Raw genomic sequence first — 16,968 nt, 5'->3', positions numbered from 1 at the left:
TTCGCCACAGGGGCTTGCAGTGAGGGGCCTCAGGCAGGGTATATTTTGTGCAATCTTTCTTGTGTTAAGTAGGCTCTATATAATATATTATGTTGATGTACTGAAATCGGGCATTTGCGGGAGACCTTAAGTGGGTAGAACAGTTCTCTGTTCCATTCCTTTGCAGACAGTGCACGGCCAATGTCCAGTTGCCAGGAGTATCGAAGAGTTGCCAATGGGCCTTGTAACTAATGAGAATATTTTTGATGCATTCACCCCTCCAATGCTTCAAGAAACACTGATCCTCCACTGAGCTATACGCGTTACTTGCAATAAGGCTATGTGAGTCTCCCTGCCTCCTGATGTATTGATGGACAGCGTGGTGTCTCTTGGCCGTGCCTATGCCCCGGACATTCCAAGTTAGGAATTATATTCTATTCATAATGGGGAGGGAGGGAGTGGAGTGGGCCGAGATGCTGGATCACCGTCCATCAGGAAGGGCAGACTGGCGGGCAATCCCCATGTTTGGTGCCATGTGTATGTGTTGGGAAGCTCAAATATAACAGTAAAAGAGCATACCCAACTCGCAACCCCAGCACAGCAGAGATACATCTGGCTGCCCAAACAATTAGCGTAATACATCAGGCTTATGGGTACTATATTGTGGCGCCAAAGGGACATAGGGTCCCCTGTGTAGGGGAGGCAAGCGAGTTCGCAAAGATCCATCCAGGACCTGCTGTCATTTCAGGTTGGCTTGGATGGTATTTTACCAATCTAAAGCTGTAATACTGTGCATGGAGTGGTAAAATACTTTGGCCATTTTACAGCTCAGCAAGGATAGCACTGTGCTAATCCTATGCTTAAAGACTTTGCTGTGGAAATGGTAAAAGACTTTGTCCCTTTCTATCTCGGCGTGGATGGCACTGTGCTAATCGTACACTTAAAGACTTTGATAGAAAAGCAGACATTTGAGGTGAGCAAATTTAGAGTGTCGCTGGTGTTATGAGAGCTCTATATTGGAGCTGCTTTCCACCTAAACTTGAGAACTACCCAAAGTTCTTTGCTGCTTTTTTTGCATAATCTATGCGTCACTCTATGCCTGAAAGGGTTTTGTTTTGACTTATACTGGGTGCTCCCTTGTGTCTGGACAAAGCTATACCTCTCTGAAGAGCTCTAATGAGAGTGAAACACATGTCAGGGGTTGCTTTTATTCATGTCAGGTTGACCTAAAGAGGTCTAGACCTCTTTAGGTTGAAAGTCATCACAGAGGACTTATGATGTTCAATAAATCCCCTTTTCTGTAAATTGGGACATTTCTGGATTGTGTGACCTGAGAGCGCTTTGTACTGGAGGTTCTGCATGATATATATATATCAGTCTCACAAAATTGTCCAATATAACATTCAGGAAGGCAAGGTCCATGAGTAATTCTTTGGTCAGGAGCAGTCCAGAGATAAGAACTAACAGTTTGTGGTTGGATGCTAGCAAGGGTTTCTGTAAATGTGCAACTTGCAAGGCCTGTAAGTACGGGATTAACAAAACAGAATATGACACACCATTTAAAAATGAGCCTACAGGCATTAACAAAAAACTAACATGTAAAACTAAGTTTGCAATTTATGTGCTGGAGTGTCCTTGTGGCTTGCGGTACGTAGGTAGTACGAAGCTGCAGGTGCACAAGAGAATACTCCAGCACATAAGGGCAATCAATAATGGTGATCAGTCATATCCCGTTGCCAGGCATTTTGGAGAGCACCATGAGAAAGATGTTAGTGTCCTCAAGTATTTTGTGGTGGACACAGTCCCCCCTTTGAGACGAGGGGGTGACCGAGAGGCTCTCCATAGACAACTGGAGACAAGGTAAATACTGGAATTAGACAGCAAAACACCTCAAGGTCTTAATTCTAGTGAGGATTTTCATACTTGTCTAGTTCTGAACAAACGTTATCATATTAAATAATACTGCCTCTGCATTTGTTTTTATCATTATCCATTTATCACTTGTATTTTTGCACATTCATACCTTTTGGTGGCACTATATATTACTATCCCTTGCACTTTAATGATGATCAGACATTGAGGTTCGAAAAGGCCCACTTGACTTTTTAGTACAGATGGGAATATTTACTTACAAAAGGTTTTTATTTGAAGAACTTTTTAGTATGTATTTTTACCCCATATTTTACTATTTTGTCTCGTCTTGCATTTACAGGTTTTTAACAGTTTTTGCACCTATTTAAATATTTATTTTTATAGGTGCATATTTATTGATATTTTATCAAACTATTTCAAATGAAATTAACATTGGTTAACCGAATGTAATATGCAGTTATTAGTGCTGATGTTTTAACAGACTCTTCTATGTCTACTATTAGTTTAGTCACCTGTTAATAGCACTGCCACTTAAAATAGAAGTAAACAATGATCAAGCGCGTCATGTGATAAAGGCCTTTGGGAGGCCGAAACGCGTACTGGTGGTGTTGGTGCAGGGCACAGAGCAAAATAAAATAACAGCACCAGCAATCTGGGTCCGCTTCGTCTTTTTCCTGATCCATGGGACGTGTGCATGAGACGAGGAATTTGGATATATATAAATACAAAATACCACATATATATATCCAGTCAATGTAGTATTTTGTCCCTCAACATTTGGGACTCGATTCTACCAGCCTACACCTTATACGTAGGATTGTGCATTATTGAAGGTGTTCTCTTTTTATTTAAAATGAAGTTTATTATAAATATAATATTGCATAGGCACTGCAGCAAAACAGAAAAAGAGCGAAGACTTTGGCTCTCATGCACGACTTAAATACACTACCCATAAAGTAACATGATAAGCACAGCCTCTTCTTGCCATAGCATTCCTAGAGAGTAGAATGCTACCTGGCATTAGCACGTCATCACGATTATTAAGCGCTACATAAACAGAACTGATGCAACACTGCAAAATAGTTAAATATCAAATAGTGAACTTTGGCCTAAAATTAACTTTTTACTCGAAAATATAACAATCTATCAAATGATATACTTTTCTGACATTAGAGGTGGTCATATAACGATATAGGGTAAGGAGCTTCAATATACTACGTTTCTTTTACAAGGACCAAGTCAGGGTCTCCCCACCAAGGTTGATACGTTAAAATCCTGCATTATAAGTGCAGTGAAAAAGAAGAGAAGGGACCAAAATGTGCGATATTTAGAATATTCCTGATTATAAGTAAGAAAAAAGAAAGTTAAGTATGAATTGAGTAAAAAAATGGACTGCACAATTTAAAAGGTAAACACAGAATATGGATGACTCTCCCACATATTATATGTCCAAGGTGGGCTTCATTGTTTTCTGAAAACAAGCCTTGACTTGAGTATCGCACATTCTTGAATCAGGGCATGCCAGTGTCATGTGTTGTGTTGACAGCTTCAAAAAACGAACTCCCTTTTTCCCTTACCTGAACCACTTAAGAAATACAAAACGACAGACAACAAAGACTCCTCTGTAAATCCCCTGCATTCCGCGCATAATGTTCGATAAGTGGAATTTGTAAGACCACAGGCAGGCTTTGCAACACAAGGGGAGGCCTGGTTGCCTACATGTTAAAAGCCAGCACCAAGAAGGTTCGTCCCCTGGTTCTTTCTCACTTGAATTTGTTATTTTTGAATTACACTGTAGCTTGTTAGGGACACACGGCTTGAATTGAACGTCTGAGGGGGCACACAAACCTGGCCAACTAGCAGCCATTACTGTTAGGCCGTACGCCGCGTCTTGGCCTCTGACTGCGGGTTCCTGGCACGGATGCCCGCTCTCGTGCTCTGTTGTGGAATCTCATCTTCCCCGGGCACCATGTGGCTGAAATCAGGGCACCTACACTGGGAGCCATGGTTACACCATTCACAGCAGAGAGAGCAGCTATGCTGCGCTGTCAGAACGCATCACGCTCCCAGGCTGTCCATAAACCCTAGCGCACAGACGTCAACGCAGTGCTGGAAACTGGAAAGTGATGTATGTAAACGCGGGGCTCGTAGCTGCCAGCCTACAAAGCGAGCCTAATGACTCCCAACAGGGAGTTCAATTTAAGCTTTGGCAACAATAACATGTATTTCTTTAAAGGTTGAGTGGTTTAGCACTACTGGGCAGCTACAGGTGGCTCACCGATTAGAGAGGCAGTTCCCTAAGGCAGAGGTCTGGCCTGGGACCTGGGTTCAATTCCCGCCTCGGCGGGTCTTGGGCTCAATGTCCTCGGACCTGACAATTCTCTCCTCGGTGCCTACTCTAATCATGGGGTTCCACTCTGAAACTCTGGGCAATAGCTTGCTTAATCTCCACACCAGCCCTAACAACGCTAGTATGCCTGGCTTCACCTTGGGGGTGCCCAGGAGTGAACACCTCACAGGAACAGGCCAGGAAGGGTTCCACACTGGTATTCGTATAGCGCTTAGAGACCCATGGGTGATAGGCGCTATACAAGTGCAAATTACATTTACAGGTGCAGGGATACTAACAACAGAACGAAGTTAAGATGAGCAATGTAGACTTTGATTGATTGTACTGCAGCATTTACACAGCGCTTAGTACCCCTATATCGGGGCGCTGAAGAGCAAGCCTACATGAGTAGCAAGCTGAACATATAGGATGTGTGGGTGGAAGGATGTTGATTTAGTTTTGATCCTATGTGGGAAATATTGAAATGTTTTTTAAAACAGAATTTTATTGATTTTACATAAACCCAGAGGGGGGTCCGGAGACGCACCCCAGTTAGTAGACAAAGTTACAATCAGGTTATTTGAAACGCAAGTGAGGAAAACCAGCGTGTCCATGTCATCTTGACATGTGGGAAGTGTTTCCATGTTGTGCATGAAGCCCACCGAAGTTTGGTTATCGTGTTACGGGGCGCAGAGCGTAGGAGTGTGTTGGATGATGAAGTGCGGGAGACAGACATGCAGTTTTATGGTTTTCAGCATGCTGGTAGCTTTGAACAGCCCTGCAGGCCCCTTTATGGTATTGTATATGATATGGTCTGCTTAGATGGTTACTGCACTTGGGTTGTCCAGTCTGAGATATTGTGTATAATTGTGGTGCAGAACTTGCGTGGTTGGAGAGATAGAGAAGTAGAGGGATCTGTTGGGGTGCGCATTTTTATTATTATCCTGTATATGAGTGTCTTAGAAGTATAGACGTGGTCAGATTGTATATGGGGAGAGGATGTAGCCTTACGGCTACCTTGGTCGACGCGATCGTCCTAGGGAACTGGGTTCGAGTCTCGGCAAAGACAACTACACACCCTATGATTCTGGGCAAAACGCTTAACCTCCTCGTGCCTAACAAAAATGAATATGTCCATCTGTAACAAAACTGGTGCTCATGTAAAGCGCTCTGATACCCGATGCCTCGGGTCTAGTTCGCGCTATATAAAAACTCTAAAATAAAAAATACAAAAATTGAGACCTGCAGTGAATGGACTGTGATCCCTCCTCTCACTAATATATATATATATATATATATATATATATATATATATATATATATTATATGTAAATTCTTGAATCTTCATTTTTTTATGACACCTCTAAAGGAAACTTATGTCTAATCACAATTGTGCTATTGAATCTCCACTTCTGCTATTGTAAACTTCCACCAGTGATCCTATAACCTGCACTTGATGACGCGCAATACCACGTGCTCTCTCTAAAGTGCACTACTTCCCTAGGGACTAGGACCTAGCTGTACTAGTAGAACAAAAAGTATTGTGAGCCACTTCAAAAACTGAACGTCACAAACGGCGCATGAACAACCAAGGAATTTAAAGAGTACAAGTTTCAGGCAGCTGGTCTTTCATTATCCTAATGTTGCTGCAAAGTTGCCAGGAAATAAAATGAGAACTGAACAATGTGTGCAATGTATCTAGAACTACAATATGGTTGTTAAGCTTATGTTAAAATAGTAACAGAACACAATGTTGTGACTAGGTAAGCGCTAGAGCAGGGATGGCTTTAGGGCAGTGTGACAGGTGCGGCTGCACTGGGCGCTGACCAGGGGAGGGGGGCGTTGACCTGGGTACTGTGTTTAGCAATAACTTATGATTGGAGAGATGAGGGGAACTTTTGTCCGGTGGTAGTGAGAGAATCCGAGGAGGTGGTCATGGGGTGTGGTGGCGCCAAAAACGATTGTGGCACCGGGTGCCACCAGTGCTAGAGCCGGACCTGCGCTAGAGTGCACCACTTAAAAAGCTACTAATAACAACTATTCTCTGGATTATATCAACCGCCAATGGTCAGTAAATTCAGAAGTCAGGTACAACGCATGATGAAACCACTGGCAGCAGTCTGGTAAGTCAAAAAATGCAGATCCGATTACTTTTCATTGACAAGAAGTGTTTACGCTACTGGATCCATTCGTCAATGAAACCACGAGACGCAAACTCACAACATTGAGGTCAGTATCGATCTATGAATAGAACAAGACCATGATATCACAATATTGCTATATTGGCGTTAATAGTAGTCAACCTACACTTACCTTGACAATATTGAATATAGTCATTATTATAGTCACATTATAGCCACGGGTCGGTATTCCAGGGGTCGACATTGTGCCATACAAACTGTCACAGAAAGGTCTAATTTACAAACAACACACCCAAGTAAAACAATCAAATGTGCTCTTTTCTGGTGGACAATATGGGAAACACAACTAAATAAAAGAAAACGCTACAGCTGGCCAATAGCTGTAAATTGTAAATAACAACATCAACCAAAATTAAACTCCTTTTACCCGCAGGCTAAACCAATGCCAAGTAGACAACTGTCATCACAAATAGCATATGTCAGAGTGGCTGCCGAGGTCAGTAAACATCTGTATACACAGGGGAACACTAAGTTAAATTAACCCCAGCAGGCCACCAATATCTCCTAGCCAGAGGTTTGATCAATAACACAGAGACAACTGTCATCTAAAATATCATACATCAGAGGCATTGCCTCGCACAGCAACAATGTGTACAGAGGGGAACACAAACGTTCATCATTAGGATTCAACATCCAGGGGCTGCTTAACCTCATTCGAATTACACAACCAGTTCAGACCATCAACCAGAGAAATGTAATAAAATTATTCCAAAGACACTTTCAGAACTAATTCCCTCCTTCTCAGACCCCGCCAGGAAGTTCTGTAGTCATTGTAAATTTGTCACATATATTTATATTTTTGTTTGTACTTTCTGTGCTTGCTGCGTTTGATATTGTGTTCCTTTTGACTGCGTTGTTTTGATTCTATGGCCTGCTATCTTTCACCAGGAAGTTCTTTAGTCATTGTAAATTTGTCACATATATTTATATTTTTGCTTGTACAGTGTGCGCTTGCTATGCTTGAGATTGTGTGCCTTTTGCCTGCGTCGCTTTGATTCTATGGCATGCTATTTTTGTTTGTTCCATTCCTGTAACAGTTCTCCCATGTAACGTAACTGGTTCTATTGTACAGTGCTCTGACACCTTTGGGTAAAGTCCGCGCTTTATAAAAATGCATTAAATAAAATAAAATAAACAGCAAAGCCAAAGAACAGTAGCGAAACAGCCTAAAATGTGAGTCTGTGATGTAACTGCCTGGTTTTAGGTCACTGAAACCCAACACGGTGGATCTAAACTCAGACATGCAAACCACATTTTTTGAGCTATTATGGGGTCGCACCATCTCTGGATTTCCCCCTATATTCCCACCACCAAGAATCCTAAAACTTCAGCTTTGATTTTTGTTTCAAGTCGCCTCGCTGCCTTCCGCTGTGTTCTTGCTGTACCGCACAGGAGAAGTTTAACAACAGTAGGTCTTCAATCGAAAGCATAATACAGAATCTCTGAATACAAAATTCATGTGTTTGTGCTGCAGGCCATATTTTTCAAAGGTGCCCACCAAAGGCATCAGATGAAGAAAGCCCTTTGATAAATCATGCTTGTCTCTTGGTACGCTGACAGAATCCATACATCAAATAACATTCGTGTCAAGATGTGTTTTTATAATGACAGGACAACCTCGGAGACAGGTGGTTTATCAAACTACTCAGCTACGCTTCAAAGTCTTTGCTATCAGTGTAAACAGTAGACTTGAGAAACTCTTTAATCTATGTGGCAATCTCTCATCCAGCGATTGACATCCTGGCCTAGAGTATGAGAAAACAAATGCTATGCCTCCCCTCTCCTACATCAAATATATGTATTTACTCAGTTGTATTTACTAGAAGTGAAGATGCAGCGGGGTCTGGCTGCAAACGTATAAAGAAACACTACAAAAAAAAATTAATTTCATACTTCATTCAGTCGTTTCTATCAGTGGCGGCTACTTCGCTATGGCAGAGGAGCGTCGCCCCACTGCTTTAAAACAGTGCGACTAAGGAAGCATAAAATTAAAATAACTTTTGTTTATTATATTTTTATGCTTCCTTCTGCTTTGCAGGCAGGCGGGCTGCTCTGCTCATGGAGCAGGGCAGGAGTGGTTTGCCCACTCCTAAGTGTGGAATGACTGATTGTTCGACCCTCTTGGGCCGCCCAAACCAGTCATGCGCACTTTCCCTATTCTACATGCAAACTGCATTACAGCCTGCGTGGAGGACAAGCCCAGGCTCCTATTCCCTGATTGAGTGTCCAACGAGAACACTTAAACACCAATCACAATGCTGCTTGTGATTGGTTGGGGGAGCCTGGGTGCCCATTGCAGCGTTGTGATTGGTCAGTGGGCCCTGGCTGTGCTTTCGCCCGAGACGGAGAAGAGGGGCAGCGGAGACGCGGGACCTGGCACAACAGTAAGTTTATTAATATTTCTTTTTTATGATTTAAAAAATAAATAAAATATGCACGACCCCAGCGCAGCCCCCCTCACGCAACCCGCCCCCCTGCCCCCATCCCACGAGCCATGTCTGCCGCCACTATTTCTTCTAACAGCCGATGCAAGCTTACAGAAAGCAGGAAAATATGTAGACTATACTGTACACAGAACATAAGATACCAGTGACCTCAAAAGATTCAGATTGGGCCTATTTTGTGATCCATTCACATTTCACTACTAACCGATCTGTTTAAATTGCTTATAAAGATCGAAGTTGTCCTCAGACAGATCATGTTTACTCATTCAGATAGCGTATAATGCCTGCAGTTAGCACACTTCTAAGCACTCTCAGTTTTGCAGACAAGTTCCATGAAGAAATATGCTCATGACAAGGCAATGATCAATTAGTGGTGCTGGAACTAGGACAATGGGCTCTTGTTTCCACATTCAACAGTACTTTGGCTAACATTTACACAGCAATGAAGTAGGATGTGGGGTGTAAAATGAAAACAGGAGTAGATGCTTCCAGAATCCCTTTTAGATCATTATACGTAAGCTCTGAAGAGAAAGAAAATATAAAACGACAAGGGATATGGACGAGCGTTGCAAACATGTATAGTTCGCAATGTGTTCATTTGGCCTCCAGTTGTTTCTCGTCTTTCTGCACTGAAAATAATTCAGCTGCAAGCAAAATGAAAACATATGGGAATGTAAAATCTTTAGAAAATTAAAAAGGCAAAGCAGTGATCAAAAGCCAACCAATAAAGAAGAGGTAGAATAATGTGAGATGGATAACTGCTGTGGCTCTCTACCAACCCCTAGTGACAGTAAGCACTTCTGAGTTCCGCCCCCCTCCCCCGACACAAAATACGTATTATCTGCTCATTTCAACCTCCCAAATGCCGGAGATCACACACTTTCAGATATTGTTACAATGTCATCTTCGCTGAGCAGGTCGTTATCTGTAAAATGGCCATTTGGGAAATGGCTGAGGAGGAAAAGGAAACAATTAAAGGATTCCCCTGTCCCTGGAACACAATCAATATTCTACAGGCTTACACAGCAATGCTCATCTCTGAGGAGATCATTACACTAGCAAATAAAGTCCTACCCGTTCACCTGGGGCAGACCTGCTGATGCCCACGCCTGAGGAAGGCTGTGTAAATGCCTTTCAATCATGCCAGATAAACAGCTGGATCCTTGGGGCACTCACTGGAATGTCCTGTCTAACCACAGCAGGGCACAGCACAAAAGCACGGTCTGTATGTGGAACAGGGGCAGCACAGCGCGCTCTTACTGTGATCAGCATGCCATCACTGCTACACATTCATTTGTGCTTAAGACTTTTTCCATGGATTATTAAACAGACATGGAAAGATAGTTTAAATATGCATGCTCCCTGGATGCCTAACTCAATTTACTAATCAGGGACTCTCCGGGGTCACACCAAGAATGTATTTTTCTGTGGAAAGTAATTTCACAAAACTATAAAATCATCGTAAAGTCTCTCATCTTAAAAACTGTAACAACACAACATACTTAAGAAACACTCAACGGTGATTGATCAAAAACAATTACAGAGTCCATGCCTACCCGAGGTACTTTAGAACGTCAGCAGCTGACGTTTCTTGCAGTCATTGGTCCTTACAAGCACGTCGAGAATGATATCTAATATTACATATATTGCATGTAGGGATGTGGGAAAGACCAAACGTGGCCAGCTCTTTCCCTGTAATATGAAAATGCATGCAACCAGACTAACACCCAATGAGAGTGGAACAGAGTGAATACTTCAGTAACCTTTCCTGGTGGACCAGGTGCAGGTATGATGATCACTACATTTTGAGACAGTTATCATCCTTTGGCAAATACAATTAAATGAATGTTGTAGCAACTGCAATGATGGGTGTTTTTCTTTTCAAATACGCACACACTGCTCCTTCAGGGTCGTCTTTTGAGATGCATACAATACAGCAGCCCAATCGTGGCCGATAAGGACTGTAAAACCACTCGTACAACTATAAGGCGATGTACCGTGCAATCTTGAAAATTGGTCCCGGGAAGTTTGTTGCAAGGGTGCAATAGCAGGAATACCCATTAGAATCATTCCTGAGTCAGGGCATCCTAGGACAATGCCCTGCATTACAAGTAACATTACATCACTTCCCTTTAACCTCATACTAGGTGCATTGGTTACCGCCCTGTGGTTGTTGTACTTTAGTTCTTTGTACCAATGGTTTCTTTTGAGGATCATCACTTGGGTGTATGGGGGTGGGGGGTTTCTCATCACCAGTAGAGACCCCTAGAATGTCTTGACTGCAACCATCTGATATCAATCCTAAGGGAAAATGTAGTGATGGTCACCTTTTTACACTGGCTGGGTGTTTCTGCATTCTCACTTAGGTAAGATTCGTTAGAGCTCATTCACGGTGAGTTATATCGCATAAAGGGCCCAATACTTTAAATTCCTTGTCACTAGATATTACATAATTCACATGGGATGCCCCATCTACGTTCTTGTGTAGGCTGGCTGCTGTCCTACGAAGCTTGACTAAGATAACCTGACAACTGCAGGGCTGTAAAGATGCTCATTGGCTATTCTACACTTTATGTTCAAAGGGTTTCAATTCAATTGTCTCTCAGAGAATATTCGACAGGAATTATCATTTAACTGTTTGAAACGCCCACACACAAACGTATTACATAAGAATACATTTAAAGAAAGGAACATTCGTATTCTTAACGTATTCTGCAAGCTGATGATGTGGTTGTACAGTACAAGCCTTTGGAGAAGTGATGTAATAAAAAAAAAGCGCGTGCACACACACCCACACGCGAGCACGTGGGCAGTAAAGTCCGAACGGCCAAATGCTCCTCATGAACTCGTGCCCAAAGATGCATGGCAAATTCCCTTTATTAGATTGCAATGAACAAACAGCAAAACATTGACGACAATGCAATGTTAATTGTGCAACTTCTCTCTCCGAAAGCAACAGAAAGTGTTTGTCACAACTCGGGCTGTTCTGTGGAATACCTCAGTGTCTGTGACCATTCCAAACAGTTACATTTCCTCTAGTTATGAATGGTAACACTATAAGCCGAGATGCCCACGTGCCTCTGGTATTCTCATTCCTTCACAGTGTCGCTGCTGCTTCTCCTGCCTGCATAGCTTCTTCCTTTTAATGATGGGTGCTACTGAACAGCTGTAACCCTGGCTCCCCTTCCCCTCTCGGCTTCGCCCTACCCCTATTGCCAAATGTGTCTCTGATGCCCACAGGGCATCTGTCGACATCTTCTTGTTACCCCTGGATATATGCCCCTTAGCTACCCTCGCAGTGCCTCAGCACATGGTTGACCCCGGCACCCCTGCCCGCCTGTACCTTGGTGAGCTGTGCGATCTTCTTGCTCATCTTCAGGTGAAGCTCTGCACTGTACTCCAGTCCACCCACCGACTGGTGCTGCTGCTGCTGCTGGGGGGTGGCAGGGGACGAAGGGAACCTGCCGGGCACGCTGCCCCCGCCGGTATAGTAGTGGTGCCAGTTCATGCCCGTCGCCATCTTCAGCCTCTGCAGCTAGGGGCACAGCGAGTTTCTGTGCAGGGGGGCGTGGGGTGGGTGGGTGGTGAGACCGCGGTCAGGGCTCTGCTCCTAGGGGGTGGGGGCGGTAGGGGCGCCGGGGCTGCTGCAGGGCGCTTCCCATGCTCCCCCTGGGCTGTGGGAGGGGGTCTGGTGCCGCCCGGGCTGCGAGCCGATGCCCTCTCGCTGCCTCTGCCCCGAGGCTCTGCTGTTGTCTCTGTTGCTTCGGCGGCAGTGCCCGGTTACCAGGGCTCGCGGAGCAACTGTTTACGCGGCACCCTGACGTCACTTCCGGTAGGCGAAGCCAGCTCCCCCTATCTCTCAGCTTCAGTGGTCAGGGAGCTGTCCAGATGCACAGGTGCTGAACCTCAGCACAGCCAAACTAGTATACACATGAAGGCGCAACACCCTATTCGTACGCACAGACTGCGCCCCCTCACACAACCTGTGCACCTAACACGTATGCACAAACGGTGCACTGCACATAATTCCCACTTTTACACTCGGAAAAAAACTCCCAACATAAACATGAATCTGCTCTCATGTACACTGCCATTACACATGCAAGCCATTTTTGTGTTCCTTTTCTGTGAGAGTCAATACTCTTAAGCGTGCAATGATTATGCTACTGCAGCGTGTGCGAGGTTTGGAACTCTATTACAAGTGCATTCATTTCGTCTTTCTGGCACCCGCTCCAGTCCAGCTATCACTAATATCTATATGATTTTTTAAAAAACATTTCTGTTCAATATTACGTTCTTGTAGATGGTAAATTAAAAATCCAGTGCGGTGCAGTCTTGCAGAAAATAATTGCCCTGCTTTTTCCCGCTGGCTCTGCGGCGAGAGGCTGGCGAGAAACAGGGAAATATTGGTTTTCTTTCATGATATGTGACAAATCATGCCTGGCATCACCATGGGGGGAAAACACAAGCTTGCCTTTAAACCTGTGCGCTGCAGTCTCTGTGAAGTTTCGCTTAGGTAACCGAGCTCTGCTTTCAAGAGGTTTTTATTAGCTGGCGTTGAGGGGGTCACCACACATCAGTATGGGGCGAGACGGCGGAACAATCCAACAAGCATTGGCAATGCAAGTAGTTCTGGCCTTAAAATAATGTTGTTCAGTAATGTGAAGTATTACAAGTAGATTGCTTTGGAATGGATATGTATTTGTGTGGAAACAAATAACTGTAAAATAATATTGGTGTAGGTTACAATGTTAGGTGACAGTTGCACTGTGCTGCTGCCAGAGAAAAATGCCATAAATTATCTAGAAATCTAAGGCCCTTTATTATCATTACATTGTTGTGTCATTGGGCACATGAAAGTTCAACCTCAGGCAGCTGGATAAATAAATGATCACAGCTGATCCAGCGCCAATCAGGGATCGAAAATCGATAATAGCACAACACAGCACAGGCCCATAACACACTTACCCCACATTATCCGCTGAATGACGCTGTATTTAGTTTCATACTGAATGAACACAAATAGATCAGTTGTTCATTATACAGACTTGTATCTAACACTCTAAATACCTTTCTGAGCCTGCATACCAACTTCTTTCCTCTGGTTGATGGACCTAAAGTTGAGAAGTTGATGGTAATAATAGTTCCATCCATCTATCTATCTATCTATCTATCTATCTATCTATCTATCTATCTATCTATCTATCTCACTAAATAACCATAAACTCAGTATAAGGTTATTAGTTTTTATCACCAAATAATGTAAAATAAGGGCTCATTACATGTACAGAATCACAAGGCATTGAATGAACTAATCACAGAGAGATAGAACATATACCAATGCAAACAGTGTCTAACTCATATCAAAATGAATAAATGCACATGAAGGAGTGGATAGGCAAAGAGACAAAGTTTCAGAGACAAAATGCATTTGCACTTGATCATACAAAGTACGAATCATTTAGCTATACTAACCTAAAGAAAATAAGGAAATACCACCCCCTGACCACGGAGATAGTAAGAGGTCCACCAAGATAGTTTCAGGGAACAAAGAGTATCAGGATACTTGGCAACAGGACAGGAACAGGGAAACAAACAGGTAGACCTCAGCAAACTGACGGACAGCGGCAATCTCCCTCTAAGCTTCTTGCCAACCACTCCTAACCACACCCCCTAGGGCACCCCAGTTATACCCTAAAACCTACATGTCCAACCCACAGTAGTTGAAACATTTGCAAAAAATCAGTTTCTCATTGGCTGACATCGGGGGTGTTCTATCACACCAACATAGTCATGATCACATCTTCTTAGTGTTCTTTGTCTGGTATACTTTCGCATTACACTATTCACACATTTCCTCTAGAAGGCAACATGTTGCAAATTTCTACATTTTTATTATTCAGCACTGCCGCTTTCGACGGAAGAAGTTTGTACATTTCCTTTCATTCTCATGGTCGTCTTTCCGTTACTTGGCCGACACACAACTTTTTTTGAGGGCCAGTCACTGCCTTTCTCTCCACTCTCTGTCAGAGCTTGGTTTTCAGCGTATTATTTCGTATTTATCCATTTAACTCTTAACATTGATGCAGAAATATAGGCCCATACTTTTCTCTAAAATAAATGAAACACAAGCATTATTAATTTTCACGAAATATACTTTTCAATGTTTACCTCCCACCATTATACTAACCCAATGTTATGTTTACTAGCAAGAGCATTAATATGCAAAAATAGCATTATTTTATTAAACTTAGAGGCAGAATGAAAATGTGGCCTTGTCTTTCATGCATTAGTCTCCACATTAGTGCATGCAATACCAAAGCATTTCCCATTGTGTTCGTGTTGGTGCACATTAGTCACACAGCACACCATTAGTAAGTGTTACTGGGGCATTAATTTGAGCAGTTTTTATTTTTCTCAAAACAGTGCTCCATCATAGCTGTGTGGAGGGCAAGTACCTTTTGGTTCAAGCACACGACCTACCCAACCAAAATGCATGTATTCCTGGCTCTTAACATGTGGATGGAGTCAAAACCCCTCTCCTGGTGATTCTTACATAATTTTCTGGTGACAGATGTGCTGTCAACCAGAACATATAAACTACTCTGATGGTCAAAAATGTGTAGAAAAGGCTGCATTAATGAAGGAGGTGCATATTACAACAATGAACCCCATGGCACTTAGCAACACACACAAGATGATAGACGGAATGTTGCACAATGGCAAAACATTCACCCCCAGTCACAGATCTGGGTTTAGTTCATCGTTATTTTGCTCACCAAGCCACTCCAGTTCAGACATGGCCATATGCAAATCAGTCTTGACCCTGTGCATCATGGGAACAGTCCAGCCCGAACTGCCAAGCCATGTCTTTCTTGTACCGGAATCAAGCATCCTAGGACCGGTTTCTGGCTATCAGCCGTCTTCAGCCAAGATAGCTTGACTCCAGTGGCTTAGTGAGCAAGGGACCCACATCTGGGCATACCCTTCCCACATAGGGTGAACAGCAAAACAAACAAGATGATGGACGTAATGTTGCACAATGGCAAAACATTCACCCCCAGTCACAGATCTGGGTTTAATCCATTGTTATTTTGCTCACCAAGCCACCCCAGTTCAGACATGGCCATATGCAAATCACCCTTGACCCTGTGCATCATGGGAACAGTCCAGCCCGAACTGCCAAGCCATGTCTTTCCTGGACCGGAATCAAGCATCCTAGGACCGGTTTCTGGCTAGGAAAGACATGGCTTGGCAATTCGGGCTGGACTGTTCCCATGAGGCACAGGGTCAAGGCTGATTTGCATATGACCATGTCTGAACTGGGGTGGTGTGGAGTGCAAAAAAACGATGGATTTAGGCCCAGATCTCTGTAGTGGGGTGAATGTATGACATTGTTCTGCATTCTGTCCATCAACTGTTGTTTTTGCTTTTGTCACCCCGAGTGGAATGGGTATGCTCAGACGTGAGTCCCATGCTCTCCACACCACTGGAGTCAAGCTATCCTGGCTGAAGACGGCTGATAGCCAGAAACCGGTCCTAGGATGCTTGATTCTGGTCCAGGAAAGACATGGCTTGGCAGTTCGGGCTGGACTGTTCCCATGAGGCACAGGGTCAAGGCTGATTTGCATATGGCCATGTCTGAACTGGGGTGGTGTGGAGTGCAAAAAAACAATGGATTTAGGCCCAGATCTCTGTACTGGGGTGAATGTATGACATTGTTCTGCATTCTGTCCATCAACTGTTGTTTTTGCCCCATGGCACTTAACCATACAAATTAAATTGATAATTCACTACACATTAATGTAACCTGTCCCATGATTTGCCCCTGCCCCCAAATAACCCCAACCATATACCCATATCAATTGCACATGTCTTCACTAATCCCCTGCATAGCCAACCTGTTATTCAACATCTTGACAATCTAAGCCTTAAAGTTCGAGCTGAATGAATTCTAAAATTTCCCAATCCACTCACTCTTCCTGCCTTCAAAGGTGATACACCCATACCCAAGTACAATCAATCTCTTTTTGAACGTAAATGGCCTGTACACCCTCCACTCTTTTCGGGACCTGGCCATCAGCAAATCCCCAATTATTAACCAAACAGTACCAAAACTTTATGTGCCTTTGTCAAGACATGG

At 43.5% G+C, this 16,968-nt stretch overlaps 1 protein-coding gene across 5 annotated transcripts in view; it reads right to left on the bottom strand.

The window, feature by feature from the left end:
* FAM184A (family with sequence similarity 184 member A) overlaps positions 1–12,598 on the bottom strand; it is a 572,845-nt gene extending 560,247 nt beyond the window's left edge. For all 5 annotated transcript variants that reach the window (XM_078648472.1, XM_078648471.1, XM_078648473.1 and 2 more), the window contains exon 1: positions 12,169–12,598. In XM_078648472.1, the coding sequence (XP_078504598.1) occupies positions 12,169–12,345 (177 nt within the window). In that variant the 5' untranslated portion in view covers positions 12,346–12,598. The remainder of the gene's footprint in view (positions 1–12,168) is intronic.
* Between the last annotated feature and the right edge of the window lie 4,370 nt (positions 12,599–16,968).

This window comes from Lissotriton helveticus, chromosome 6, assembly GCF_964261635.1.
Source record: "Lissotriton helveticus chromosome 6, aLisHel1.1, whole genome shotgun sequence".
NCBI classification, from domain to species: Eukaryota; Metazoa; Chordata; class Amphibia; order Caudata; family Salamandridae; genus Lissotriton; species Lissotriton helveticus.
This window is presented reverse-complemented; position numbering and strand designations above follow the sequence as displayed.